The sequence below is a fragment of the Eschrichtius robustus genome, chromosome 13 (assembly GCF_028021215.1).
Source record: "Eschrichtius robustus isolate mEscRob2 chromosome 13, mEscRob2.pri, whole genome shotgun sequence".
In the NCBI taxonomy this organism is placed as follows: Eukaryota; Metazoa; Chordata; class Mammalia; order Artiodactyla; family Eschrichtiidae; genus Eschrichtius; species Eschrichtius robustus.
Genome location: NC_090836.1, coordinates 102,004,519 through 102,032,111, shown reverse-complemented (window position 1 = coordinate 102,032,111; position 27,593 = coordinate 102,004,519). Strand labels below are relative to the sequence as shown.

Here is a 27,593-nt window from a genome sequence, read left to right as displayed (position 1 = left end):
GTAGATTTGGGGGGACCAGCAATAGCTGGTTTTCTATCCGAATTTATGTGTTCCCTGGTACTGATTTTTCATTTATAATTTACCAATTTATAGCAAGGTGTTTTGATGTAGAGTACCTCAAACGTTTTTTGAACAAGAGTGGGTTCAACACATGGACACACTCAAAGCCCACCTTGATGGGCTACCCCTTTATGGGGGGAGCGGGGGCAGCCCCAGCTGGAGGCCCCGCCTGGGTGTCTGGAGCTGCCGCGGGACCCAGGCTCAGCACCCACCCCCCTGGGTTCTGTCTCCTCACTGCTGGGAAGGCACGGCTGGCCAGTGTCTGGGGCTCCACTTCCGCCCGGGGTGGAGGGATTGGTCAAAGAGCTCAGGGCCCCCCACAGACAAAGGTCATGCCTGGGCGCGGGGCCGTGTGCCAGCAGGTGCCAGCAGAGTCCCCAGGGATCAGAGCAGGCCCAGCAGCCCATGAGGTGGCAGCGCTCAGACCTCCACGATAGAGCCCCCGACACTCGGGAGGTGAGGGCAGGACAGGGCCCAGTGCCTGGGGTGGGGGATCAGAGCCCAGGCAGACAGCCCCCTGCTACAACCTCCACCCTTTGCCTGGTCCTTCCGTCCAGAGGGGACCCTGCCCATAATGCTCCCCACCCCACCCCAGGCTCAGCCGGTCCCAGGCCTATCCCGGGTTCCATAAGGGAGCTGGGAGCCAAGTGGGGCGGTTCAGGGATCTCAGCCTCATCAGCAGAGCTGAGTGGCCACATTCTCGTTGGTCCTCAGACCAGGGACAGGCTTCGGGCACCATCCCCCAAGCCTGGTTCCGCTGAGGCTGGCTTGCTTCCGCTCTCGGCCACCGCTCCTGGGTACCTTCCCGGTGCTGAGCAGCCACGGGGCCCCGTGCGGTCAGTACGTCCCCAGATCAGCCCACGAAGCTTCGCTCCTACCCTGCCATCCCCTGCGCACCCCACCCTGGGCAGGAGCAGGGGCTCCTGGCTCGCTTTTCCCACTAGACAGGAGAAACTTGTCCCCCCAGGGGGCTCCCCCCGCAGACCCCCGTGGGCTGACGCTTCTCACCAGGCGCCCACCTCCCTTCCCCGACCACCCGACTCCCAGCAACCCCCAATCACCGGCTCACCTGCCCTGGGTCTGTCCTGTTATCTGCTCATAGGGCACCCCCTCCCCACCTCCAACAAAAAATTAACTCCACGAGAGGGGAGCCCTGGGAACGGGGTCGGGGGTCTCCCCAGCCAGCCCGGAAGACCCCCTCCAGAGGCCCAGAGCCGGCCCTGGGAACCTGCGCCCTCTGGGAGTGGGAAGGGGAGACCCCGGTGAGGCCGGGTGCAGCCCGAGGGTGAGGACCCTGGAGGAACGTCCTCGGGGCCTGGCGTCGCAGACACAGCTCGAGAGCCGGGCAGACAAGCTTTATTCCGCCCGCTCCCCGCCCACGGCCACCCCAGGCCGAGCGAGGACAGGCTGCGTGGAGGATCTGGGACAGAGGTGCACACAGGAGGTCACGCTGTGGCCCGAGGCGAGCGGGGGGCGGGGAGGCAGTTCTGCCACTGACCCTGAGGGTCACTCCGGGGGCCTGGCCGAGCTGAGGGGCTCACAGTCTCCATGGTGCGGACACTGGAGGGCAGAGCAGGCTGGGGCGCAGGGAACGGCCGGGCCTGCTCCCCGCACAGGAGGCTGCCCTGCTCCTGCTGAGCCCCTGATGCCCCAGAACAAAGGCGCCGGGGTCTCGGGCGGCGGTGGTCTTTTCGACAAAGACTCAGGAATGCCACAGTGGCTGAGGCCGACAGGGGACTGGACGGGACAGAGTAGAAAACTCTCGCACTCACGCACCGCACAGGCGTACACGCAGGGTCAGTAAAAACACAAGGCCTGGGTCACACGACGCTCTGCCGGCCCCCTGCCCCCTCAGACTCAGATGTGCCACGGCCACCGCCCCGGCCAAAGTCAATGAAGATGCCTTCCGAATCCGAGTCGACCGACTCCAGGATCTGGTCCACCAGGTTCTCGGGGCTGGAGGAGGCCGGGGAGCTGCGGGCCGGGCCTGGGCCAGGCTCAGGGGGCTGCGCCGGGGGGTACAGTCTGCTGGGGCAGGGCCCCGACGGGGGCGCCGGGGAGGGTCTGAAGGTCCCAGCAGGGTCCTGGCCGGGTGTGTCAGCAAAGCCCTGGGGCTCGGGGCAGGACGTCATCTCGGAGACCGAGTGCCTGCGGATGCCCGTGCCGCCGGCCACCGTGCCCTCGGCCTCGTGCTCCGCCACAGGGTTCAGCAGCGGCGTGTTGTAGCTCTTGGACCGCACCACCGGGTTCTTGGCCAGGATGTCCCCCGATCGGGAGCGGCGCAGGAAGTGCTTCTCTGCAGACAGACAGACAGACAGACAGGGCATCAGGCATGGGGCCAGGGTGGGGCTGGCCAGATGCTAGGGAACACCCACTGCAAGCACCTACTATGCGCCCAGCTCTGCATGAAGGGACCGCTACAGGGAAAAGCCCAACTGGTGTAGCTCCTGCTGGGGCAGCCTGGAGGGGAGTCAGGGTTTCCACCCCAGCTGATACTAGGTCCATCCCTATGTGACCTCCTTCTCTCCTCGGTCCGGCCTCTCAGCCTGGAATGGGGGCGGGGGGCCTCAAGTTAACCACCTGGGTTCAAACATGCACCTCGCCAGTGACCTGTGCACATGCCTCAGTTTCCTCACCTGCGGACAGTCAACAAACCCAAGCACTTGCTACGTGCCAGCACTTTCTTAGGCAGACACAGCCCCTGTCCTCAGAGCTGCAGTCCTACTGTGTGAGTGTGGGACTAGAAACCCCTCTGGGTGGGCCACAGGTCAGGCAGTGGCAAGTGCCCGGATGGGGCAGCACGTGAAGTCCAGGGCCCGCCCACCTGAATGTATAAAGCCTGCCCAGCTAGCATGTCCCAGCTCAGGCGGGGCTCCAGCAACTGGAGGAACTTTGAGGTCTGTGTGGCCCTGGACACCGAGACCCCTGCCAGGCGAAGAGGGAGCCTGTCTCCCGTGGTCCAGGGTGGCCCCTGGCTCATCCCGCTCAGCCCTGCCACCTGGTGGTCAGTTCTCTGGAACTGCAGGATCCTGAGTGGGAGCCTGAGACCTGCCCCTATATCTGTCCTCTCCCACCCCCGGGGTCTCCCCCAACACTCGGAATAAACCCCAGCCCTGGACTTCACGTGCTGCCCCTCGCGTTTCTTCCCAGGCCTGGATCCTCCGTCCTTCAGCTCCCAGTCTGGCCTTCCCTGAGCCCCTCGCCCATGGCCCTCATGCCACCTGGGCACTGGTCCCCTTGGGCACTCATCTGGGGATGGTTTACTCATTGGTCTGCCTCCCCTGGTGGTCAAGAGCTCACGAGGGTGGGGCTGGTCTCTGCTGAACCCTCAGGACCAAGAACAGGGGCTGGCGCACAGTAGGCGCTCAGTTTATAGTGCTGAACGAACTGACGGGGCCAGGCAGCCCAGGGACGCCCAGCCATGGCCACTTCACAACCCCTCCACACCCCCCGTCAGTCCCCAAATAAGCCAGGACTTCTTGGGCTCCGGGCCTTTGCACGTGCTGGGTCCTCTCCCTCGCCAACTCCTGACTTTCAGGATTGAGCTCGGATGTGACCTCCGTGGGGGGTGCGGGGGCCTCTGCCGGGCTCTCAGGGGAGTCACTGCAGCACCACGTGTGACGTCAGCCCTTGAAGGAGGGCCCCCACGTGACCCACCCCCTTTGCCCAGGGCCCCGCACACAGCACGGCCGGTGGATGCTCAGGACAGGTTTGCCGTGGCTGCACATCTGGTTCTGCGCGACTCCCCTGGGAGGCCTGGGCCCCCGCCCGGGCAGAGGTGGATGGGGCCAGGGGTCCCCCGCTCCCACCCATGCCCAGGCGACCCCTACCCAGGATGCAGGAGTGTGAGAAGGCACCCTCGCTGGAGTAGAGGCCGTAGGTGCCCAGGTAGGGCGACACCACCTTCTGGATCAGCGTCTCCAGGCGCAGGTAGTCCTTGGTCACTCCCCGGGACTCGTGCACCCCCTGCAAGAGGGAGGGGTGCGGGGGTCCGCTGGTCGGCCTGTTCCCTGCCTCCCTAGCCCGGCCGTGCTTAGCTCAAAGGCCACCACGAACAGCGCCCTCCCCCTCCCCCCCGGGGTCCTGGCCCCCAAGGCAGTGGCCTCGCACCCTCCCTTCCCAGCCGTCTCTCAGGTTGGGGCCTCCGAGCCACCCTCCTGCTTTAACGCCCTCGTGGCTGCCCGCTGTGCCCGCACAGGAGCCGGCGTGGCTGGGAGACCATGCTGCCTGCGGGAAAGGGGTCTGTGGCCAAATTAGGCTGGGCACCCTGCACCTCCCCCTCGGGACAGTTGTGTGTCCCTTTCCGTGAGCTGGCTTCCCAGAGGCTCTGGGCAGTCCTGGGGGGCCAAGCTCATTCACCTGGACCCACACCCTCACTCCCTCGCCCCGTGGAGCACTGTAGGCGGAGAAGGCTGCCCCCTGGGCCAGGCCCAGGTCCAGGTCCGTATCCAAGCTGGGCGGTCAAGGCCCGTCCATCTGATGGAGCCGCCCCTCCCCCTCCCACACTGCTTCCCCTGCCAGGTACCACCCAGCTCCTCCCAACGCCTCCCCTCATTCAGAGCTCTGAAGGGTTTTCCACCTCCTCCCATTTCACTGGAGCCAAAGCCTGGAAAATGAGGCTGCCCACGGGACAGCCGTGGTCTTGCCCACTCAGCTGTGAGCTGACCAGGGGGCAAGCTCTGGGTCCCCAGCACCCCCGGCAGAGGGCCGGGCACACAGCAGGTTTCTAGTGAGTGCTTGCTGAATGAATGATGTCTCTGAACGAACGAGTCATCCTCAAGGGGCTGCCAGCAGTTAAGAAACAAGATACACCCAGGTTAACGTTAAATGACGGTTCAAGACAGCGAGAACCCATCTCTGTGCTGCCTACAAGAAACCCACTTAAACTGTTAAAGACACACACAGACAAGAAGTAAGGGAGTGCAGGATTATACGTGATAACACGGATCACGGATCACAGATCACGATAACACAGGTCACAGAGGGAGTAGCCAGGTCAATTTCAGACAGGACAGACTTCAGACCAAAGAAATTTATCAGGGATAAGGAAGGTCATTACCTAATGATAAAGAGGTCAATTCTCCGAGGTGACATAACAATCCCTAATGTGTACGCACCTAACACAGAGCAGGAAACTACGGAGGCAAAAAGTGATGGGGCTGTGAGGAGAGACAGAGAAATCCATTCTCCTAGTTGGAGACTTCAACACCCCTCTCAGAAATAAATCCAGCAGGCAGAAAATCAGGAAGGACACAGATGAACTCAACAACACCATCAACCAAGTGGATATAATTGACATCTATAGACAACTTGTCCAATGGCAGAATCCATATTCTTCTCAAGCTCACGTGGGACACTCTCCAAGACAGACCACATTCTGGGCCATAAAACACACCTCAACACATTTAAAAAGAACAGAAATCGTACAATGTCTGCTCTCAGACCACAAAGAAATTAAACCAGGAATCCATAACACAATGATAACTGAAAACCCCCAAACACATGGAGATTAAACAACTCACTTCTAAATGACACAGGGGTCAAAGAAAAATTTTTAAATATTTTGAATTAAATGAAAATGAAAACGTAACGTCCAAATTATCGGGATGCATCGAAGCAGTGCTTAGACGGAAATTTACAGCACTGAATGGATACATTAGAATATAAAAAGTCTACAATCAGTCGTCTAAGCTTCCACGTTAGGAAACTAGACAAAGAAGAGCAAATTAAGTCCAAAGTAAGCAGAAGAAAAAAAAAATAAGAATCAGCAGAAATCAACGGAATTGAAAACAGAAAAATGGATGGAGAAAATCAACAAAACCAAAAGCTTTGAAAAGATCAATAAAATCCACAAGCCTCTAGCCAGACCAACTAAGAACAAGAGAGAGAAGACCCAAATGACTAATATGAGAAACGAAAGAGGGGACATCACTACAGACTCCATAGATCCAGCTGTGTTTGGACAAGGAGGGGGTGCCCCTGGAAGTCATCCAGATGAACCTGAAGGAGCCGTCCCCGCCCCCAGCAACAGTGCCGTGGATGAGCATGACGTAACTGCTGAGCTGTGCCGGGCGTTTCACAAACTTCATGTCCCTTCATTCCCAGAATTTGTTTCTGATGTCTGGTCTCTGCTCCCCATTGCACAGTGAGGAAATGGGGGCCCCGGGGCTGCATTATTTGTGTACGCTCAGATGCAGGGCTGCTACTCAGCTTCTGGGACCCCGGCGAGAAGGAACAGTGATTCTGCAGGTGAAGCATGGGGCACACGGTAGGCCCTCAACAGATATGCTGACCAGTAGCTGTGACCTCAGGTCCATCTGAGACTTGAAAACAGTGGGGACAAGTTCACCGCAGGGCTGGGACAAGGCCATTCAAAGTGGAGGCCAAGGCGAGAGCAAAGGGTTGAGGTTGGGGGTAGGGATCGCACCCAGGAGGGGCAGAAGGACACTCTGGGGGAAAATGGGGCCAAGCCCAGAAGCTGCATGAGGCACAGCGACCACCAGGGGGCAGCACCACCCAGGCCTGGCCGCCACCCAGGCGCTGTTCATGGGATCAATATGAGACCTTATTCCTTGGCTTGAAATCCCAGCCTCATCACTTCCTGCCCCCAAGAGGAAGTGCACCATGGAGGACTTTGTGTCCATTTCTCCTCATTATCCTTGGACCTGCCCTGCCAGGTAGGTAGTCCTACTCCATCACACAGATGAGGAAATAGGCCGAGGGATGCAATGTCCCTCCAGTCGCTGCCCTGCGTGGCCGCCAGGATGACCACCGGCTCCCACCGAGTGTAGCCCCTCGACCCTTCTAACGTCCACGTTCGTCAGCCCCTTCTTTGCTCTGGAATCTTCAACCAGCTGCCCTGGGCCCCAGGACCAACCTCACAGACATAAATTTAGAAGGACTTCCACGTGCATGGGTGGGTTCAGGACAATGAACAGGGTTTGGAGCCTGTCAGCCTCAGGGAAGGCCAGGCTCCCGGCCATCATAGCTCCAGGCAAGTGAGGACTCTACTTCCCCACCTGTAAAATGGGGTGGTTGATGGTGCCCATCCTGGTGCTGTGACAGTGAGATAGGCTGGCAAACTGTAGGGTGCTGTGCCCGTCACAGGGCTTGGGGTGCAGCAGTTTGCAGAAAGGTCCATCAGAAATGTCTGGAACTGCTGTGGGCAGTGGGAGGAGGTGGCCCCCAACCCCAGTGACTGACTGACGGGGGAGTAAAGGCCTGGCCCCGCTGCCCTCGAGGGACACTCCGTCCACGCTCCTGGGCTCCCTGTGGGCTCCCGGGCCGGCCTTCTTGTGAATGAACCCACACCTTCGTCCAGCTCCTTCTCAGCCCCCACTGCTTCCTTCTCCCTCCCAGGTTTCTCCTGAGAGTCCCTCCCCCGGCCCTCCCCCACCGTTGAGAAGTCACGTGGCCCCACATCCGCATCTCAGGCTCTGTCTCCGCGGAGCCTGGCCTGAGACACGCTGCCTGTGCCCGGCACCGGGCTGAGCGCAGCCCCCACGGGCCCCGCCCACCTGCAGCACCAGCAGCATCTGCACGACGGCGGGGGGCACGCGGGCGTGGGCCCGGGCCAGCGCGTCCTCCAGCTTCACACTGAGGGTGATGATGTTCCGGAAGTGCAGCAGAGCCAGCTGGCGCACCGACGGCTCCTTGCCCTGCAGACGTGGGGGCCGCCGCTATCACGTGAGACCCTTGCTCCCCCGCCCCCACCAGTTCTGGGGCCAGATACAGGGACGGACCACTGACCCCCAGGCCCCCTTCCGCCCCGTCCTCCTCCCCAGATGACCCAGATGACCCTCGCTCTGCGGGGAGAGGGCCCCACGCGGCTCCCTCAGGCAAGGGAAGGGTGACTGTCACGCACAGAGCCCCTACTGCACGCCGGGCACGGCCTACTGTGTGCTGCTCAGGGCTTCCCAAGGCTCTGAGCATGGAGCCGTCCTTAGGCCAACCTTGGGGGTGGGGAGCAGGCTCTGGGAGGTCGGGGGCGAGCGCAGGCGCAGACGGCCCGCACGGGGCAACAAGGGCAGAGGTGTGCCCACCTCCAGGCCAGGATGGGCTCTCCCTGCGGCCCAGGAGCCGCTCACCTGCACCGGATAGAAGACGGCCTGCAGCGTGGGCAGCACGTCGCTGAAGAAGAAGTCCCAGGTCTCTGCCAGCGAGTCCAGCAGCTTCTGTCCTGTGGGCACAGGGACCGTCACCATTACCCCAACGGGCGCTGGCAGACGCTTCCCGCCTTCCCAGGTTGCGAGTCACCTCTCCTGCCAGCAGGAGGACGCGGGAGCTGAGGGCCGGGCCCTGGAGGCCCCCCCCACCTGCCGGGGCGATGGGCCCGGACCCCCAGCTTCACCCCCCTGAGCCTCAGCTGCCCCACTAATACAACGGGGCTGTAGCAGGGCGAACCCCTCAGAGCCGACAGGAGGAAAGGAGATGAAGCAGGGCCTGGGGCAGAGAGATGCCGGTGGGCGCGTTTCCTCTGCACACGAGCCCTACAGGCATGGCCCGACAGGCGCTCCACTCACACCCTTGTCTCATCCGCCCTCCCCCTCCTCCTGCCCACCCATCGGTCTGTCCCTTTGTCCACCCGACAGACATTCACGCAGCAGCTACGCTGTGCCAGGCCTGGCACTGAGGACCCAGCTGAGCCCCAAACTGCCCCAGTCCCACCACGTGACAGGGCAGCAGGACAGTGAACAGCCACCCAGGCGAGGGAGGAGTGACCCCCACCGGGCAGATGAAGTGCCTGGGCCTCGGAGAGGTGCGGGTCTCTCCCTCAAGGGCCTGGGTCCCCACCACCCAGGCTGCCTGGGGTGGGATCTGGGGAGCCAGGGAAACCGCATCCAACAGCAGCTGTTGTCCCAGGTACGAGGGGGTCATGCAGGGAGAGCTTCCTGGAGGAGGTGATATCCAAGCTAATTCAGGTGGACCGTTTTGCCTGGTGGACACCCTTGGCACATGAACCATGGAAGCAAACGTGTGGAAAGCAGGCATTTGGACAAGCTCTGTGGGCCTTTCTGCCAGCTCTGGGGAAGCAGAAGCCCCAGTCACAAGGTGGACAGACCCTGGGGGTGGGGACAGCTGAGGTGCCCCCAAGCTGGCTCTGGGCTCCCCCAGGAAACGCCAAGTGCTGAACCCTCAGCCCCTCTGCCTGGAAGGAGCGGAGAGCTGGGATGAAAGGCTGCTGGGTCAGGATAAGCAGGCCTCCGGGACATGTCGCCGAGGCCTCTGCTCCTTGGCGGGACCCCACCTGGAAGCCAGACTGGCAGCTGGCTGGAGAAACACGGCCGTGGCGGTGGGCATCTCCAGGAGTGGAGGGGCTAGGGCCACAGGCTGGCCAGCCTCCCAGAGCGCACCGCCCATGCCCGACTCCTCAAGGTTTCCATGGGAACCAGGAGGTCGGTCAAGGGCCTTTGCCTCTTGTGCTCACTTTTCCTGGGCTCTGAGCCCCCCGCCCCCCTCCCCCCATAAAGCCCCCGGGTCTCTAGGTGCCGGGCTCTGGGACGGGAGCCTGGTGGGGGTGACCGTGGAGAAGGCGGGTCCACCTTTCCATGCAGCCCGTCTGCTGGCACTGGAGCACCCTGCCCGGCGGCCAGCTCCAGGTCCGACCGGGGGCCCACACCCCACACCGGGCTCTATGGAACCCAGGACGGTGGGTGCCCGCCACCCGAGGAGCTCTGCCTGCATACAAAGGTCCCTTGAGGTCCCCGCCGTCACCGGCGAGAAGAAAGGCGGCTCAGTTCCCTGGGCGGCCGTGGGGCGGCTCTGGGCGCGGGCCAGGCGGTGTCTGCGCAGCGCAGGCTGCTCTCCAGCCCATGGGGCGGAAAGAGGATGTCGTACAGTCCAGGCCCCGCCAGAGCCACACGCCAAGGGGCCAGGAAGCTCGGCTCCATCCCCTGGCCAGGCTCTCTGCTGCCAGAGAACTGCGGTCTGGGGGCGCCAGGGTCGGCAGGGGTGAGTCAAGCACACGGCGTCGAAGCCCCGCCCTGGGGCCCCAGGGAGTCCCTCAGCCCGAGCCTCAGTGTGGTCCTCTGTAAAATGGGCGTGATCAACGTGTCCACACTCAAAGGCCAAAAGCTGCCCCGTAGCAAGTGCTCAGCTGTTAGCCTGGCGCTGACTAGCGGGCCCGCATGGTCTGAGGCCACGCTGACGCTCAGCAGGACCCACGCCACCCAGCGGCCGTGCCCTTGAGCTGGTTCTCCCAGGATGGGGTGTGGGTCAGCCTGTCTGTCTTCCTTTCTTCAGTCTGATTGTGCAGGCCCTGGAGACAGGAATGCACCAGGCTGATCTCAGCTCAGATCTCAGTGGTGACCACAGGGCAGTTGGAAAGGCCACAGCAGGGGCTTGGAGGAGGGTGGCCGGGCTCAGAGGCGAGCGTGTGAGGGCTGTCGCAGTGCAGTTTGGTGGCCTGACCTTAACAAGCTGGGATTCCTGCAGGACAGGCAGAGCCCAGGGCCCGGAGCCTGCAGAAACCCCGGGCTCCCCCTCAGAGTCCCAGAGCGTCTGGCTGCTGAGAAGCTACCCCCGCTGCAGCCGAGCTCACGGAACCACCACCTTGAATGTGGCCCCAGGGAGGGAGGCCTCCCCCTCAAGGCCCCTCCAGGCCTCCCACTTCCAGGAATCACTGTGCTCGGGTTCAAGGCCTTGCTGGAGGCTGGAGGGGGGCAGGTGGCAAGGTCCCGGGCTGCCCCTCGTGGGGCTACCCACCACCTCCAGCAGAGGCATGGGCTGAGGACATGGCTGGCTGCAGGGAGCAGTCTTAAGGAAGAGCTCTCCCTGGGACCCGGTAGAAGGCAGAAGGGGGAGGCTCCCAAGGCAGCCCCTCGGGGTGTGATGTCAGCCACTGTCCCCACTGCATTGGCTGAAGGTGGGGCAGATGTCCTCCCGAAGAGATGTTTCAAGGCCTGACTCGAAGGCCGCCGCTTCCACGCAGCCCTCCCTGACTGCCAAGGTGGAACTAGCCCTTCCTTCCCCAGGGCTTCCCTTCACTTTGACATTCATCACAGTGGACTCTCACTGTCTGGTCCACGTCTGTGTCCCCAGCTGGGCTGTGAGCCCCCGCCAGGCAGGGCCTAGGTCCATCTCAGGTGCCCAAAGGCTACCTGGGGCCTGACCTGTAGTGAGCACATGGGTGGAGCCCGTCTAACTCCCTGTGCTAAAGTGGGGACAGAGGGAAATGACAGTCTGTGGCCGGATGGGAACTGGAGGCCGGGCCCTCTGGCCCCCAGCCTGGGGCTCTGTGCCTGTCCCTGAGGCCAGGGGCGGTTGGATGGGGTCGGTGCTCCCTCCTGGGTGGCCTGGCGGACACGGCCACTGCAGGCAGGACTCCACCAAGCCACACAAAGCGCCTCTTCTCCAAAGGTCCCAGCTCCCCTGGGCCGGAGCTGGTGGGAGGGCAGGCACTGCCGGAATGTGCTGAGTCAGGAGAGGGGCGTGCGAGGGCATCTCCGCCAGCAAATCCTCCTGCTGGCTTGGTGCTGCCCCCTCCAGGAAGCCCGCTCAGACCTCCAACGGCCTGTGCCTCCTGCCCCCACGTCTGTGGTTCTCACAGCCCTTCTCAGGTTCCTGCCTTGGCTGCTTCCACCCAACACACGCAGAGGCAGTGCAGGAGGAACACAGGACACGTGGCTCTGAGTTATGCTGAGCAGCCCAGGCCTCGGTCTCTGCCTCTGTGAACTGGGCTAAGACCCGTGCTTTCTGGGGTCACTGAGAACTCGAGGAGGAACCTGGAGCAGCAGAGAGGAGTGCAGGCCCGGGAGCCGGGCTGCCAGGTAGGGCTGTGCGGCTCGGGCGAGTTACTCAGCCCCTCTGTGCCTCGGGTTCCCCAAGTGTTCAGTGGCTACAACAATGGAACCTTCTTCACAGGGTTGTTGGGTGATCTAGGAGTCAGGCAATGGAAACTCTCGGGACAAGCCCAGCACAGGGTGAGGGCGTGCGGGGGCTGGTGTCTGGCACACAGAAGGAGGGTTGTGGCCTGCACGGGGCCTGACACACAGCGGGCCCGTAGCAAGATGTGTTGGTTTGAGCTGGGTTCCCCCCATAATTTGATTTCTCTCTACACCAACTCACTCCTGCCAGGAGGTGTACACACAGTACTTGTCACCACCAGCCCATGGACACGCGCACTGTGGCTATGGACAAGTTGAGGGCCATCGCTGTGTTGTCCCCCAGCTGTGAAATGGGTACAGTGACCCAAAGGCCTCACAGGGTGGGTATGAGCATTAAAAGAGAACACTTGCCCAGATGGCCCTGCACCAAGCCTGGGCCCCAAACCCTGGCAGGGAGCCCACATCAGCTGGTCCTCCAGGCGGCAGCTTCCAGCTCTACCTCTTCCCCCGGGTCTAGACCAGTTCCCCTCTGGTCCTCAAAGATCCTGATGGGGGTTCTCCCATGCTGCTGGGATGGGGTTCATGGGGGCCAGAAGGCCTCATAGGCAGTGAGGTGAAGCAGGGGGCTTCTCCCAGACATCCCTCAGCCTTCCTGGGCCCCAGCAAGAAGTGGGGCAGATGCTCTTCCCAGCAGGGTCCCCTCCCGGGGCCAGATCTCAGCCCTGCTGCCCTCGAGGCATTGCTTCTGCCCCTCTGGGCTCTCTTGACCAGAAGGGCCACACCACCCACCCAGAGCCCCAGGTGGAGCCCAGGTGAGGCCACGGTTCCCAGCGGCCACACCCGCAAGCAGCGTGGCCTGGCAGCCGGTCCTGGCAGTGGGCCACCAGACTCACCTTCGTAGAAGCGGATCTTGTCTCGCAGGATCACCATGCCTTTTGTCAGCAGCTGGTTCTGCAAGGCACATGTGGAGATGCTGTCACCGCCCCGGGGGTACCCAGGGCCCCCAAGGCTCCACCAACAGGCAGCCGAGGCGCAGAGGGGGAAGGACTCACCGACGTCCCAGTCCAGTTGTCGCAGAGCTGGAACCTCAGCTCCCCAGGCGCACGCGGGCAACTGACCCAACCAGGCTGTCCCAGCTAGGAGGTGGTGCAGGGACCCCACCCTCACCGCCCCCAAGAGACAGGCCAGGCCTGGGCCTCCTGCTCCAGAATGAGCGGGTGGGCAGGCAGCTGCCCCCGCATCCCACAAGGAAGGAGGGACTTTCAGGCAAGAGGGGCCCCGGGACCAAAGGCCTGGCTCGAGTGCTGCCATCACCCACTGCCATGAGGCTCAAACGGCGGCCCCCCTGCACTCTCACCCTGGGCGCGGCTGAGTGACACCACGTGGTCTCAGCACCAGTCATAGCAGCCAGAGAGTGGAAACAACCCGGGGACCACAGACGGACAGATGGATAAGCAAGACGTGGTCTCGCCACACAGTGGAATATTATTTGGCCGTAAAAAGGGATAGGTTCTGATACAGGCACAACATGGATGAACCTCGAAAACTCTGTGCTCAGTGAGAGAAGCCAGACGCCAAAGGCGACGCGCTGTGAGATCCCACTGACGTGAAATGTCCACACAGGTAAATCCAGAGAGACAGAAAATAGACTAGTGGTGACCTAGGGCTGGGGGAGAGGGGAATGGGGACTACCTATCTATAAACATGCGGTTTCCTTTTGGGATGATGAAAAAGCCCTGGAATTAGTGGTGACGGGATGCCCAGCTCTGTGAATACACTAAATACCACTGAATTGCACACTTTCAGTGGGTGTGCAGTATGGTAGGTGAATTACAACTCAATAAAGCTGTTAAATTAAAAAAAAACCAACCCTAAACCCACAGGATGGGCAGAGCCGCAGGCTGGTCCTCTCCTCACCCTCTCCCAGGAGGCTGGGTGCCCCGCTCCGAGCTTGCGTGAGGATGCCCCTGCCTGCAGCACCTCGGCCTTCCTGCCTGTGCGACCTCGGGGGTCCTCTCCCCGCCCCGAGCCCCAGGGTGCCATGTGCTCGTCCACTGTGCAGGCCTGTGGCCGCAGCGCCTGGGACAGCTCAGCCCCGGCGACACTGGTGCCACGCTAACGTCATCGCCACGCGGCTCAGGGCCCTGGGGTTTGTAGATGACCCGCCCGCGGGCTCTGGGGACCCACACTCATGCTCCAGGAGGAGGCGGACAACTCGTCACAAAACTGACCTCGAGCCGCGCCACGTGCCAGGCAGAGCGGTCGGTACTCACCTGCATCCCATCGTACTACCTACCCAACAAGCCACGCTGGCTGGACGGGGGAAACTGAGTCGTGGCCAGGCGGAGACCTTGAACCCGGAGCTCCGCGTACCCACCGGGAGCCGGAGGCCCCTCCCCCCAGCCAGCTCAGGAAGCAACCCCTCAGGAGAGCAAACAGCACCCACCTGCAGGTACTCCGTGAAGAAGGACCCCAGCTCCGTCTTCAGCAGCTGCCTGTGGGCAGGAGGGCAGAGCAGAGGGAGGGCAGGAGTCAGAGACCCCACGGTGCCAGCCAGGGCTGGGGGCCGGGCTGGGGGCCTCCTGCAGCGGGAGACCAACCCCCTTAGCCCAGTGACGTGAGGACGTGACTAGATATTTCTCCAAAGATACACAAATGGCCAATAAGCGCGTGGGAAGATACACCATCATTAGTAACCAGTAACCAGGGGAACACAAACCCAAACCCCGAGGTGGCACTTCACCTCCACTAGTGCTGTGAGAATCAAAACCCCAGGCAGAAAAAAAAAAAAAAGCCGGGCAGTAACAAGTGTCGGTGAGAAGGTGGGGAAACTGAACCCTCATACGCGGTTAGTGGGAATGTAAAATGGTGCAGTCTCTGGGCACAACAGCTGGGCGGTTCCTCAGAAGATTAAAGGTAGAGCTGGTATATGACCCAGTAATTCCGCCCCCAGGTGCAGACCCGAGAGCAGTGAAAACGCAGCTCCACACAAGGCCTCCTACACAGAGGCTCCCAGCGGCACTGCTCACAACAGCCAAAAGGCAGAAGCCACCCGAATGTCCATCAACAGGTGACTGGATAAACACAGTGGTGTTGTTCACACAATGGGGTATCATCTGGCCATAAAAAGAAATGAAGCGCTGATACCTGCCCCAGCCTGGATGACCCCCGAGTATGGAGGACCATTACGCTGAGTGAAAGAAGCCAGATGCAAAAGCCCACACGTATGTAGTACGACTCCATTTATATGAAATGTCCAGAATAGGCAAATCCATGGAGACAAAGTTGATTGGTATCGGCCAGAGGCTGCTGGGGTGGGGGTGTGGTGCGGGTAACAGGGAGTGACCGTAAGGGGTACAGGGTTTTTTTGGGGCGGGTGATGAAAATGTTCTGGAATTAAATAGTGATAGTTATACAAGCTTGTGAATGTACTAAAAACCATGAACTGTACATTGTAAAAGGATAAACCGTATCTTAAAAAAACAAAACATCTATATATCTATTTGGTGTTGGCCTGGGGCTGGGGGGAGAGGGGAATGGGGACTACCTGTCTATAAATATGGGGTTTCCTTTTGGGGTGATGAAAAAGCCCTGGAATTAAAGACAGTTGCACAACTTTGTGAATACACGAAACTACACACACACACACACACACGTATATAAAATGGCAGAAAACAAGAACGACGGCCAGACATCAGAGTCCTGTTACTCTGCACCGTCCCCGGCCATTCCCAAGGCTGGGCAAAGCCGAGGGATGCAGAGGCATATTAGGAAAATGGGGCTCCTGGGGTCCCACCCCTGAGTGGCCACATGAGCCCGAAGAAAGCAGGACTCCCTGGAACAGTCACACACATCAAGCCTGGGAGAGGCAACAAGGCCCTGCTGTGACCTCAGGCAGCCCCTTTCCCTCCCTGGACCTCAGGTTATCTGTCTGTAAGGGCCATTTTAGCCATTTAGGGTCGGAGTGGGGGGACCCTGCCCCTATTACACCCTTCTACTCCTGCCCCAAGCTATGAGGAGGTTTGCTGCCTATTTTTCCCAGATATTCTTTTGCTGTAGGGACGGTGTGGCACAGGCCAGGGCGTGAGGGAACAGGCACACAGGCAGGAAGTGCCTCCTTGCGGCAGCTGTGACCCCGGGCAAGTCTCCCGACCTCTCTCAGCTTCAGCCTCCTCCACTAAAATGCAGGACTAATGCCTTGGCTTCGCAGATTCCCTCGAAGCTGGTCCATCCTGGGCGCCTTCACAAGCGCTCAGTTCTCAGCTATTCACAGGAAATGAGGGGTACTCGGCGGGGCTGTGATTGCTTTTCTGGGAACAACACTCCCATCATTAGGCAGGTGGGTCCTTCCTCTTTTTTTTTTTTTTTTTAACTTTATTTATTTATTTTTGGCTGCGTTGGGTCTTCGTTGCTGCGCACGGCTTTCTCTAGTTGTGGGGAGCAGGGGCCACTCTTCGTTGCGGTGCGCGGGCTTCTCATTGCGGTGGCTTCTCTTGTTGAGGAGCACGGGCTCTAGGCACGTGGGCTTCAGTAGTTGTGGCTCACGGTCTCAGTAGTTGTGGCTCGCGGGCTCTAGAGCGCAGGCTCAGTAGTTGTGGCGCACGGGCTTCGTTACTCCGTGGCATGTGGGATCTTCCCGGGCCAGGGCTCGAACCCGTGTCCCCTGCGTTGGCAGGCGGATTCTTAACCACTGCCCCACCAGGGAAGTCCCAGTCCTTCCTCTTTAACAGAATAAATACGCTTTGTGATGCTTAACACCAGCCGGCACGTGGGCGTTATCTTGAGCCACTGTCCCAGTCCCTCCCTGTTTCCCGTGAAAAGGAGTCTTCAAGAGGGTGGGGGTGAAGGCCACGGGACAGGGCCTGGGGTCAAGGTCCACGTGGTGGTCACCGCCCACCTGGGCTCTAAAGGCGGAATCTGAGGCCGGTGGACCAGCGCGGGGGTGGGGGTGGGCGGGGGCGGGGGGCCTCCCACCTGGCACAGCCCTCCCACCACTTACAGACCCAGGCCCGGATGGGACAAACGACCACTCACCGGACTCCCTCGTTGAGGCTGAAAAGCTCCTGGTCGGGCAGCCCCTTGCGCTGGAAGACGGCGATCACCCCGTTGTGGATGCTGCGTGGGGGAGGGAAGAGAAGCGTTGCCCCAGAGGCCCCAAGACCCCTCCCCTCCTTCCCTCTCTCATGGAGCCCCTCCTGCTCTCCTCGAGGAACAAAAGGGGCCCAGTCAGAAGCAGGGCGCCAGTCCTTTCGCTTCGAAGGCAGGCCTGGAGCACAGGGACTGGCCGCCCCATCGGACCCCATCCGCCCCAGAGCCTCAATTCCCATCTTGAGCGCCAGATCCTTAGCTCCCAGCCCCAGCCTCCCTGGAGCCCCAGCCTCCCTGGAGCCCCAGCCTCCCTGGAGCCCCAGGCCTGTCACCGGGCTAGTGACCTCTCCAGGCTGTCCTGGCTTACCTTCCACACACTCTGCCTCCTTTCCCATGTTCTTGAACCCTCTGCCCCCAGGCCAGAAACTAGGGGACACCCTCTGATGGTCTCTTGCACCCCCAAACATAACCAAGTCCAACTGGCTTTCTCACCCTGTGCTTCCAGGTGCCCGTGAGCTGGCACCTGCCTCACTGAACTGGGTACCTGTGTTATCTGCACCTGGCCCCACTGGGGAAGCTGCCCTCACCACAGGGCCTTTGCACATGTCCTTTCTTCTGCTTGGTCCCCACCCTCACCCCCCACTCCCATCTACGTGGATCCTTCCTTCAGGTCACAGGCGGTCACAGCGTTTACAACACTTGCCAGTGTGCACCTACATGTTTATCCGTGATTCGTTTGATTTGACTAGTTGCCACCGCTATCTATAAACCTCGGCGCACAGGGCCCTGTGCCCTTTATGGCTGTGTGCTCTCACCTGGCTCAAAGGAGCAGCCTGGTAGTTACCTGGTGAAATTCATCCTGACTCTCCCTGGCCCTCCAGATCCAACAGATCCTGAAGCCCCACCAGTCTCTACCCCCTAGATCTCTGCTGCACCCTTCTCTCTCCTCCGTGCTCGCCTGACCTCTGATCGCATAGGTACCTCCTCACCGCACTCACTGTCCCCTGCCCTGGGCCCTGCAGACACAGCCCAAGGCCTGAATGTGGCATTCAAGGCTCGTCTGGAATGGTCCCTCCCCGCATTCTTGGGCACCCACTGCTCACAGAGTACTGGAGCTGCCAGGGGAGCCACACCTCAGGGTCTTTGTACCCACTGCCCTTCCTACCTGGGGGGCCCTTATGCTATCTACTAGGCAAGTAGCTATTCATAGTGGAGCTCTGGCTCAGAGGCCACTGCCTCCAGAAGCCCTCCTGATCGCCTCCCTTCCCCGTGCAGACTCAGGTCCCGGCACTCTGCCGATTTACTTTCACGTTAGCCCTCACCACCAGCCATGAGCTCCCAAGGGTGAGAACCAGGTCTGGGCGGCTCCACCGCCCTCCGCTCAGGACTGGGTTGCTGCTCTGAACCCACCACCGCAGACGAGCTGTGTGATTCCTGGTGTACAGGGACAGCTGGACACGTGCTGCCGTTCACGTCATGGAGCAGGCGGGGGCCACCAAGCTCCTGCTGCCCCTGTCTGCTCTCACCAGCTCCACCCTTCCCAGCAACGTGGACTGGCCACCCACTTTGCAGATGAGGAAACTGAGGCTCAGAGGGACCAAGTTCTGGGAGGCCACAGAGCTCACCCAACAGCTGCCCCCTCTCCCCACTGAGCCAGGTGTGGGCAGGGCTTCCAGCTCCGCACCCTGGAGGGGGCAGGGCAGGGTCAGGGCCCCGCATCCCAGGTGGGTGAAGGCAGCTCTGAGCAGTGCAGGGACGTGCCCCAGGGGTCCACAGCTGGTCCCCACCCGGCCAGGCCAGAGGCCTTGTCACCTGACCCGACGATGCCTGACTACCCAGGCACCTGGTGTTGAAATGTTGGTTATTTGCATGTCCAGGCACACACGCCCTCTAACTTCTGTTTCCTGCCTGTGAAATGCAGGCCACGAATGTGCCCGCCCCCAGGTTGCCATCAGGATGAAGGCCCAGCCAGCGCCGAGCCTTGGTGTGTGGTCACGGCCGGGACTGAGCTCAGCTCTGTCAGAAGTGCCTGGTGGGCTCAGCGGAACAGTCACAGTAAGGCTGTTCCCCATTTACAGACTGAAAAAAGGAAAAAAGTCTGACGGGAAGTCTAATGGCTGCCACCCTGAAATCCTAACAGATGGGGACTCGCGCCCAGCCTGGGGGCTGCTGGGGGCAGAGGTCAGACCCTCCCAAACCCGCAGGAGCCTGGGAGCTGGCAAATGGGGCATCCTGAGCATGGCCCCATGGGCCCGGCCCCTCCTGAGGCTCAGAGGGGCCTTGCCAAGTCCTCCCTGGGGACCAGGCCTCCATCAGGCTGAGGGGACAGCGTGGGGGACCCTCATCAACCTCCCAGGCCTGGCCCTGCTCTTCTCACCAGCCTTTCCAAGTCCCTCCTCCCTCCTCCTCCAAGTAAAGCTTCCGGAGGGAGCGCAGCCCACTCTGGCCCCCGCCCAGAGGCACCTTAACCCCCAGTTTTGGATGGGAAGACAGGCTCTTTGGACGAGTCTTTCCCCGAGGCCCTCAGGGGTCCATCGCCATCTGTGTCACCTGAACTGCCCCCGCCCCTGGGTCTGAGCAGCACTGGCTCCCTCCTGCCTCAGGGCCTTCGTCCTTGCTGTTCCTTCTGCCAGAGGCTCACCGTGAGGTCAGGTCCCTGCCCCCTCGCACCTGTGTGCAGAGAGCATTTGATCCCGGCTTCTTTTGGGAGAGGGGAGGTCTATTTGGTTTACCACTTAGGCCCCGCTCCCCCCAGCCCGGGTCTTGCACCACCCTAGTGTATCTGAGCGGCGCCCCGGCCAGCCCTAGGGTCACCCTTGAGCTCTCCCATCCACACCCCCATCCAGCCCAGCCTCCACCCCGGTGGACCCTGATCCTGCCCTTCCCACCTCCAGCCCCAGGCTCGTTCAGGTGCGGGCCTGGGGTTGAATCCCAGCTCCGGGCTTCCCTGCTGCCCGCCTCTGGAAACCGGACCGTGAGTGCCTCAGCTTCCCCCTCCGTACAATGGGACTCGTAATCACAGCCCCCGTGGGCTTACGCGTGCCGTGGCATCTTCAGCAGTGACTGCGGGGGGCGGGGGGCAGGATATGTGCCCCCGGAAGCAGCCAGCACGGCTCAACCATCTGCCCCGGGCTTTCTCCATCTCCTTCTAACCACACCATGAGGTGCGGACTGTGACAGCCCAGGCTGCAGAAGGAAACACTGAGGCTCAGAGAAGCCAGGGGACGGCCCAGAGTCACACAGCTTGATGCCTGGCAGGGCCAGAAGGGAGCCGGGGGCCCACAGTCCTCCCACCCCACACAGCTGCCCAACCTGGGGTTGGTGAACAGGCAAGGCCCCGCTCCTTCCCGTTTCTCTGCAGCCGAGGTTCCACCTTCTTTCCAAAGTCCAAGTTGGGTCAATAACAAAGCCCTGCTGTGAGCCACCCGACAGAGAGGAGGAGGGGTGGGGAGAGGAGAGGCCCTCATGTGACTTATCCCCCCAAACAGAAGTGAAACTCCGGCCCGGGGCCTCCCACACCGAGGCCCAGCCGGGGGCGCTGGCAGTGGGCCCCCTGGAAACGGCAGGCGGCCTGGGGCCCTTCTGGGTGAGGCCCAAGCGGCAGCTGACCCATCACCTCCTCTCTCCGGGCCTGTCCCTCTGCCCCATGTAGGGAGACAGGAGGGCAGCGACAAGTCTCAGCATCTGTCACCTGAGCATGGGGTGAGGGGAGATGCCCAGGACCCTTAGTGGGGACCCATGGCACCCAGGACGCTGCCGAGGCCTGCTGCCACCAGGGCTGGCCGGGGGCCCCGTGGTCAGGCTTGGCGAGGAAGGGCTGATTGTGAGGCCCCTGGGGGGACCCGCCTGTGGCCGCCCTGGCTCGGCTGGGGCCGGTGTGGCGCTGCGAGCAGGTGGGACCCCAGCGGGGCGGGTCACTGACCCACCGTCACCAGTCTCAGTGTTGCCCATCTGCCCACACAGGAAGGTCCGGCAGAGAGTGAGTGCGTGGGGGACCCCAAAGCCTGGCCTCTGGGGGGGTCAGACAACGCACCTCCAGGAAGCCCCGGAGAGGCGGAGAGGCCTAGAGGTGGAGCTCTGCCCTTTCTCAGGCCCTACCCTGCTCTGGAGCTGCCTCTGAAGCCTCAGAAATCAGAGAGGAGGGCAGGCCTCCGCCAGGTGCCCCTCCTCACCCTCTTAACTACTTGGTGTCCCCAGAAGGCCGACCCGGACCCCGAGAGGGGCTGGCACTTCCTCGAGCCCCTCCCCCTGGTGTCGAGGCCTGGCTCTTTCTCAGGACCTGGCCTGTGGGCGGGGGTGGACGAGGGTGGGCGGAGGTGCTGGGCTCCACCGGGTCCCCACAGTGCCCACCTGGGCTCCCACCCCAGAGAGCCCAGGCTCTAGTCCCCGCTCTGCCCTGTCCATCTAAGGGTGATCAACCCTTGGGTCAATAACAAAGCCCTGCTGTGAGCCGCCGGAGAGAGAGGAGGTGGGGTGGGCAGAGGAGAGGCCCTCATGTGACTTATCCCCCCAGACAGAAGTGCAACTCGGGCCCAGGGCCTCCCACACCCTCATCATTATCCCAGGGGGCCATGGCCAGCCCTGAGACGTGAAGCCCTGCTTCGCTCTGCTCCGGTTGCCCTGGGGGAAGCATCCACGGGCCTCCTCTTCACGCCCAGGTGAAGGCACAGGGGAGGCAGGCGACTCGGAACCCAATCCGAACCCCTGCCAGGCCTCAAGGTGACCCTCTGGCAGATGCGGGTACCTGAGGGTACCACTCTCAGGCCTGCGGGCCCGTTCCCCTGCTCCTCAGCAAACCGGCATCATGCTCACCCTACTTTCGGTCCCCTGGCCCTGGCTCACACACCCCCCAATTCCCACCCGGGCTCCTGGCTGACCAGGAGGAGCCCCATTCCCACCCGTGCTCCCCACTGGGCTCCAGGCTAGAACTCGGAGCTTTCCTCCAGAGCCCCACCTGCCCAGGGAGGCAGACGCCTGACTGCGCTGAGCCCCCCGTCCCGACAGGCTGCAGGGGGACAGCGGGGTACCCACGCCGCCCCCGTGGCTGCCTGGCTGCACGATCCCCCCCGTCCAGCTGGAGGCCAGGTTCTGGACGCTGGGCTGGGGGTCGGGAGGTGGAGCACGGATGGCCCTGAGCCCCGACTGCTGGGCGGGAGAAGTGAGGGCCCAGGGCGCAGTGGGGGGAGGGAGGGAAGCCCAGCATACGAGTGTCCGCTGGCTGCTGTAACCAAAGACCACACACAGTGGCTGCAAAGCAGCCAAAAGTTGGTTTTTTACAGCTCTGAAGCCGGAAGCTCTGTCAGTGTCACAGGGCTAGAATCAAGGTGCGGCTCCTTCAAGGCTCCAGGGGAGAGTCCGTTTCCTGGTCTTTTCCAGCTTGGTCAGGACTCCTCCCTCCATCCTTACAGCCAGCAGTGCAGTGTCTTCAACCTCTCTGTTCCCATCCTCATGTCTCCTTCTTGAACTCTGACCCCTGGGCCTCCATCCCATTAGCACCCTTGTGGTGACACTGGGCCCACCTGGACCACCTCCCCATCCGAAGATCATTTCCTTAATCACATCTGAGAAGTCCCTCTTGCCGTGTAAGGGAACGTATTCACAGATTCCCAGACATCTTTGAGGGCCGTGACTCTGCTGGCCACACCCAGACCGCCTCAGAGGGGCAGGGGGCTCAGGACCCAGGCCCGACTCAGAGCAAGTTGTTGGTGAGGGTTGGCCGGGAAGCCAAGCACCGGCCCCCCACCGGCCTCCACCCCCAACTCCCAACCAACCGGTCACCCTGAGGGCTTCAGCCAACCTCCCCCGGCCCCTGAGATCCCGTGAGGTGGCGGCAGAGGCTCTGGACTTAGACCTGGGCAGTCCCCGCACCCCTGAACCTCAGGATCTTTATCTGCGAGATGGGGGTAGCAAGTCCCACCTCGAAGGCCGGTGCAGGGATGAAAGCAGCTCTTCCACGCCTGGGGTTGGGACAGGGCCCGGCACGGGTCGGGGTCGGTGGGCACCGCGTCCGGGGGATAGAGCAATCACGGCCCCGGAGGAGATCTAGGTGCAGGACGCCCTGTGGAGCTTAGGCCAGCAGTGGCCCCGTCCAGGACCAGGGACGGGCAGACGAGGAGGGAGGGCTGCACCTCGGGCTCTCACCACCAACCCCCGCCTCGCCCGGCCCTAGCAGACACCAGCTCACACGTGTCCCTGGGCAGCGGCTTCAAGTCAGGCCAGGGTTCAGACTCAACGTGAGCAGGGGCTCTTGGTCAAGTCCCTCTCCTTCTCTGGCCTCAGTTTCTCTATCCGGATGCTAAGGACCATCAGCCCAGCCTCGGAGGTGGCCCCGTGGGAACAAGAGGGCGCGCGCTCCACCTGCACGGGGCCTCTGCTCTCACAGCCAGAAGGCGGGTGGGCGCCAGGCTCGCCAAGCCTCAGGCATTCGGGCAGATCCAGGCCTGGCAAGGAGTAGGGCTCCATAATGGTCTACACCCTCTGGCCCAAACGCAGGTACAGGGCACTCCTGCCTGCCCCCCAGCTGGCCCCTCAGCTCAAGAACATGACCTTCGTGCAGCTGGAGGCCTTGCGTGGGGTGCACACCCGGCGAGGAGCTAACTGGGGCCAACACAGGGACAGACAGGGACACAGCATGCCATGCCCGGGCCCTTCGGGAGGGAGGGGATCAGGGGCTCCAGGTGGGAGTGACAGGTGAGCCTTCTAAGGCACCCCTGCGCCCTCCTCTCTGCAGCGCCGGCACCGGGCCGGGCACAGGGGACAAACCCGCCCCGTAGAGCAGCAGCAGGGGCTTAGGAAACAGCTTCTGATGGTTCTGTTCTAGTTTCCGGTTTGTGAGCGTGGCCCAGCCAGCCGGCAGCCTGGCACCCAGCACTCAAACCTGCCCTGCGCACCCGCAGGAGAAGGGAGCCTGGGCCCCCGCTGTGTGTGGTCAGCACCCGCGATCCCCCGGTTTATCCTTTTCCCAGCGCTGAACACCACCTGCTCGGACCAGTGCCGGAGAGTGAGTGAGTGAATGAATGAATGAATGGCTAGGTGAGTGCACGGATTCCACTATCACAGGAGCAAGTTATGTATTTTGCCCCATGTCCAGATGAGGAAACAGAGGCACAAGGAATTTAGGGGATGGGCCCAGGGTCCACTGTAGTGGGTTGAATAGTGTCCCCTAGAAATTCATGTCCACCTGCTACCCCAGAGCTTATGTGGAAACAGGGTCTTTGCAGATGTAATTAGTTAAGAATCTTGAGACGAAATCATCCTGGATTTAGGGTGGGCCCTACATTAGGTGGCCCAATGACTTTCTAAGAGAAAGGAGAGGGAGGTTTGGACACAGAGAAGGTGGCCAGATGAAGAGAGAAGCAGAGAACGGAGTGATGCAGCCACAGGCCGAGGAGCCACTGGGAGCTGGAAGAGGCAGGAAGGAGCCTTCCCTGGAGCCTCCAGAGGGAGCGAGGCCCTGGCGTCACCTTGATTTTGGACTTCTGGCCTCCAGAACTGTGAGAGAATGAACGTCTGTTGTTTTAAGCCACCAAGTTTGTGGCAATTTGTTATGGTTGCCCTGGGAAACTAACGTGGTCACATGGAAAAAGGGGGTTCATCTTGGACTAAAAATAAGGAGTCTACAACCTAGCAAGGCAGGACCTGCACTGCCCCGCCCCCCGAGGCTGTGTCCTGGGGGGCCCTGGCGGGGACCACTGCAAGGATCGGGGCTGGGCAGCGACCAGAAGAGGCCCCGACCTCCCCACCGTACCTGCGGAACGCTGGCGGGGAAGGCACTGCCCCTCCCTGGCTCAGGGCCCCCTCTGCCCAGGAGAGCAGTGGCTCCGCTCTGCGGCGTCCACATGGGCAGGCTTCCTGGTCCTCTCTGCGTCCCCCTCTGCACCTCTATATGGGGGGTGGTAGTCATAACTCCCTCCCTGGGCTACAAAGTGCACCAAGGGCCATGAAGGGGCCCGGCACACAGGAGTGCGGCATGGCAGGCGGAGCTGACGTGGGTCCAACGGCTGGGCGGCTCGGAGCCTTAGAGATGCCGGCTGTGGGCCGGGCCGCTCCCCTGCGGTCTGCCCGGCCAAGGCACAGAATGGCACTGAAGTTTGAAAGTTCCTTTAAGTGAGAAGCAGTGGGGGGGGGGGGGACCCAGGTGGCTCTCCCTACAGGTACCTCCCTGAGCTCCAGAAGACTCCGAGCCTACCCCAGGGTTCCCCACCTCTGCCTGGAGACCCCCCAGCAGGGCCGACCATAGCAGGAGAAAGCTGATGTGGTGAAAGCTCAGGAACCAGCAGACGCCTGAGGGGCCCCCCCAAACCCTGTCCCTACAGGCCCTCCCTGACATGAGTTTGTCCCCAGCATGAGTTTGAGCTTGAAATATGAGTTACGGAGGCCCTACTACGTGCCAGGCACGTGCTGAGGACTTTAATACAGATCTTCACATTTAATCCCTACAATGGCCCATTTTATGGAAAAGGAAATTAAGGACCAGGGAGGCTGAACAGCTTGCTCAAGGCCACGCAGCAGGGAAGAGGCAGAGCTGGGATTTGAACTAAGTCTGTTTGGCTCCTTGCGCTAAACCACAGCAGGGAAACGAGGAGGGAGACTGCTTCTCTCTCCGCAAGAGGAGGAAACGCCTCCTAAGACAGCGTGCAGTCATTGGGCTGATGAGATTACCCAACGAGAGTCCTTCCTTCTCTGTCCCCACACCAGTCCTGTAAGAAGGAATGTGCATGCCCGCTGACCGATAGGGAAACTGAGGCAGGCTTGTCCCAGCACTTAAGCAATTCGCAACTTGGTAGGGGATAGAAGGCAAGCACGTGACTGGACGACCGCGTCCTGCCTAGTGCACACAGGAGGGTCTCAGGCTGGCAGCCCTGTGCCCACCATGACGCTCATGAAACGACTGATGAACAGAATAAATGAGTGTCCACATTGACAGTTGGCTTTCTGGTGGCCAAGACCACAGACGGTGAAGCATCTGGCGGGATTTCACTGCCAGGTGTGTGTGGTGATGCGGGCAGCATCCACAGCCCCCTGGATAGCCTGCCCCACTCTCTTCTCCTGACCTCCCATTTTCCTTTTGGTGGAAATATCTATTTTTGAACAGGGTTCATGAGCAAACACGGTGGGGAAATCCCACTAAATAAATCGTCTCTTTTCCGGATCCCAGCCTTGCTCTTCAAACAAAGTGGGAGGGGGTGGTGGGACTTCCCACGCCCCTGCTTGTCTGGGAAAGGCCCGCGGGGGGAGGGTCGTCTAAAGAATGCCGGGCAGCTGCTGCACCCCTGCTGACAGCTGGGAGGGCAGGGGGCCGCTCAAGGGAAAGCAACCCGCCCACCGCCGACCAAAGGGACCTAAACGCAGAACAGGAAGCGCAGCGGCAACCCACCGACTGCGCCCGCGAGGCTCATCTGCGAAATGGGATAAATACTTCCTGCTCTATTTACCTCCCAGGTTGCCATGAGCACTGGAGCGAAGACGTGGGAAGACCCCGGGGGGAGGGCGGGGGAGGCGGGCTCGCGGGATCCAGGCCCACCCCACCACCCACCAGCTGGGCGCGTTGGGACCAGCCCCGGGTCCGCGGTCTCGTCCCTCCGTTCTAGAAACACGTTGCACTAAACTTCCCTCCCCGTCCGCACAACTCCGGCGGAGCAAGTTCTCTACAAACTGTAAAGTGCCGCGCTGCCCCCATCACAGTTCCTCGCTGGGGGCCGGCCCTCGCCCGCGGACCTGCTCCAGGGCTCCCCCTCCCCTGGCTCTGGGACCCGGGGCCAGCGGCCCGCGGGCCGGCCGGGAGGGCGCGGCCTTACCTGTTCCAGGTGGCGTTGGCGCAGGCCCGGCGCTGCTGCGTGCCCCGCTCGTCCGCGGCGGCGGCCGGCTCTCTCTTGCCCAGGTCACTGAGGCTGGGCGAACTCATGAACTTCAACCTGCGGAGAGTCCTCATGGTGACCCCGGCGACAGGCTCCGCGCCCACGCGCACCCGGCACCTCGCCCTGCGCCACGCCGCGCCGCGCCGCGGGCCCCGGCCGTTGCGGCGCCCTCTACGAGGAGACTTGGGCAAAAGCAGGAAGCCGAGCAGCCCTCCAGGGTCCCGCCCCGGCCCCACGCCTCCGCCCCGGGCCCCGCGCCGGCCGCCCCGCCAGGTTAATCATTGCTCGGAGCGGCCGCAGCGTGGAGCTCCCAAAGCGCTCCCGGTAGCGCGGACTCGGCGCTAAAGGGGCCCGGGGGCGGGGTTCAGGGCCGGAGGCGGAGCATGGGCGGTCCCGGGGGCGGAGCAGGAGAGGGGCGGGGCCGGGGCGGGACCTCAAGAAAGAGGGCGTGCGCAGAGGCGGGACCAAGCTGGGCGGGGCCACGAGCTGGGGGCGGGGCTGCGGCCTCCGCGGCCTCAGCCGCCGCATCCCACTCGCCCCCCCCCCCCCTCCCCAGGCAACCTGAGTCCGCCCTCCTGGGGTCGCACTCTGGCCCCCTCTGTCCTTCCAAGGGCCACCAGTGCCCACAGGAAACCAGCACGGACGACCGCACAATCCAACCCCAAGCACCCACCCAGCGCCGGCTCCTGCGGCCACACCCACGCGGTGTTCAGCTTCGTGCCCCCTCCCAGACCCCTAGTGCAGTGGTTATCTTCCCCCTTTT

The 27,593-nt window shown here is 62.0% G+C and overlaps 1 protein-coding gene across 3 annotated transcripts; it reads right to left on the bottom strand.

The window, feature by feature from the left end:
- Positions 1-1,409: 1,409 nt before the first annotated feature.
- On the bottom strand, positions 1,410-27,164 carry PRR5 (proline rich 5). 3 transcript variants are annotated; one of them, XM_068560077.1, is made up of 8 exons: positions 26,771-27,164; positions 16,920-17,000; positions 14,332-14,380; positions 12,779-12,836; positions 8,148-8,239; positions 7,578-7,718; positions 3,891-4,026; positions 1,410-2,356 (listed from the first exon to the last, which is right to left on the bottom strand). In XM_068560077.1, exons 1-8 carry the CDS (start codon positions 26,902-26,904, stop codon positions 1,881-1,883), a joined length of 1,167 nt encoding a protein of 388 aa, XP_068416178.1. In that variant the 5' UTR covers positions 26,905-27,164; the 3' UTR covers positions 1,410-1,880. The 3 variants fall into 3 exon arrangements, with proteins under 3 accessions (XP_068416178.1, XP_068416180.1, XP_068416179.1); XM_068560079.1 differs by having other exon boundaries at positions 14,332-14,376; positions 26,771-26,846; XM_068560078.1 differs by lacking the exon at positions 7,578-7,718.
- Positions 27,165-27,593: the final 429 nt, after the last annotated feature.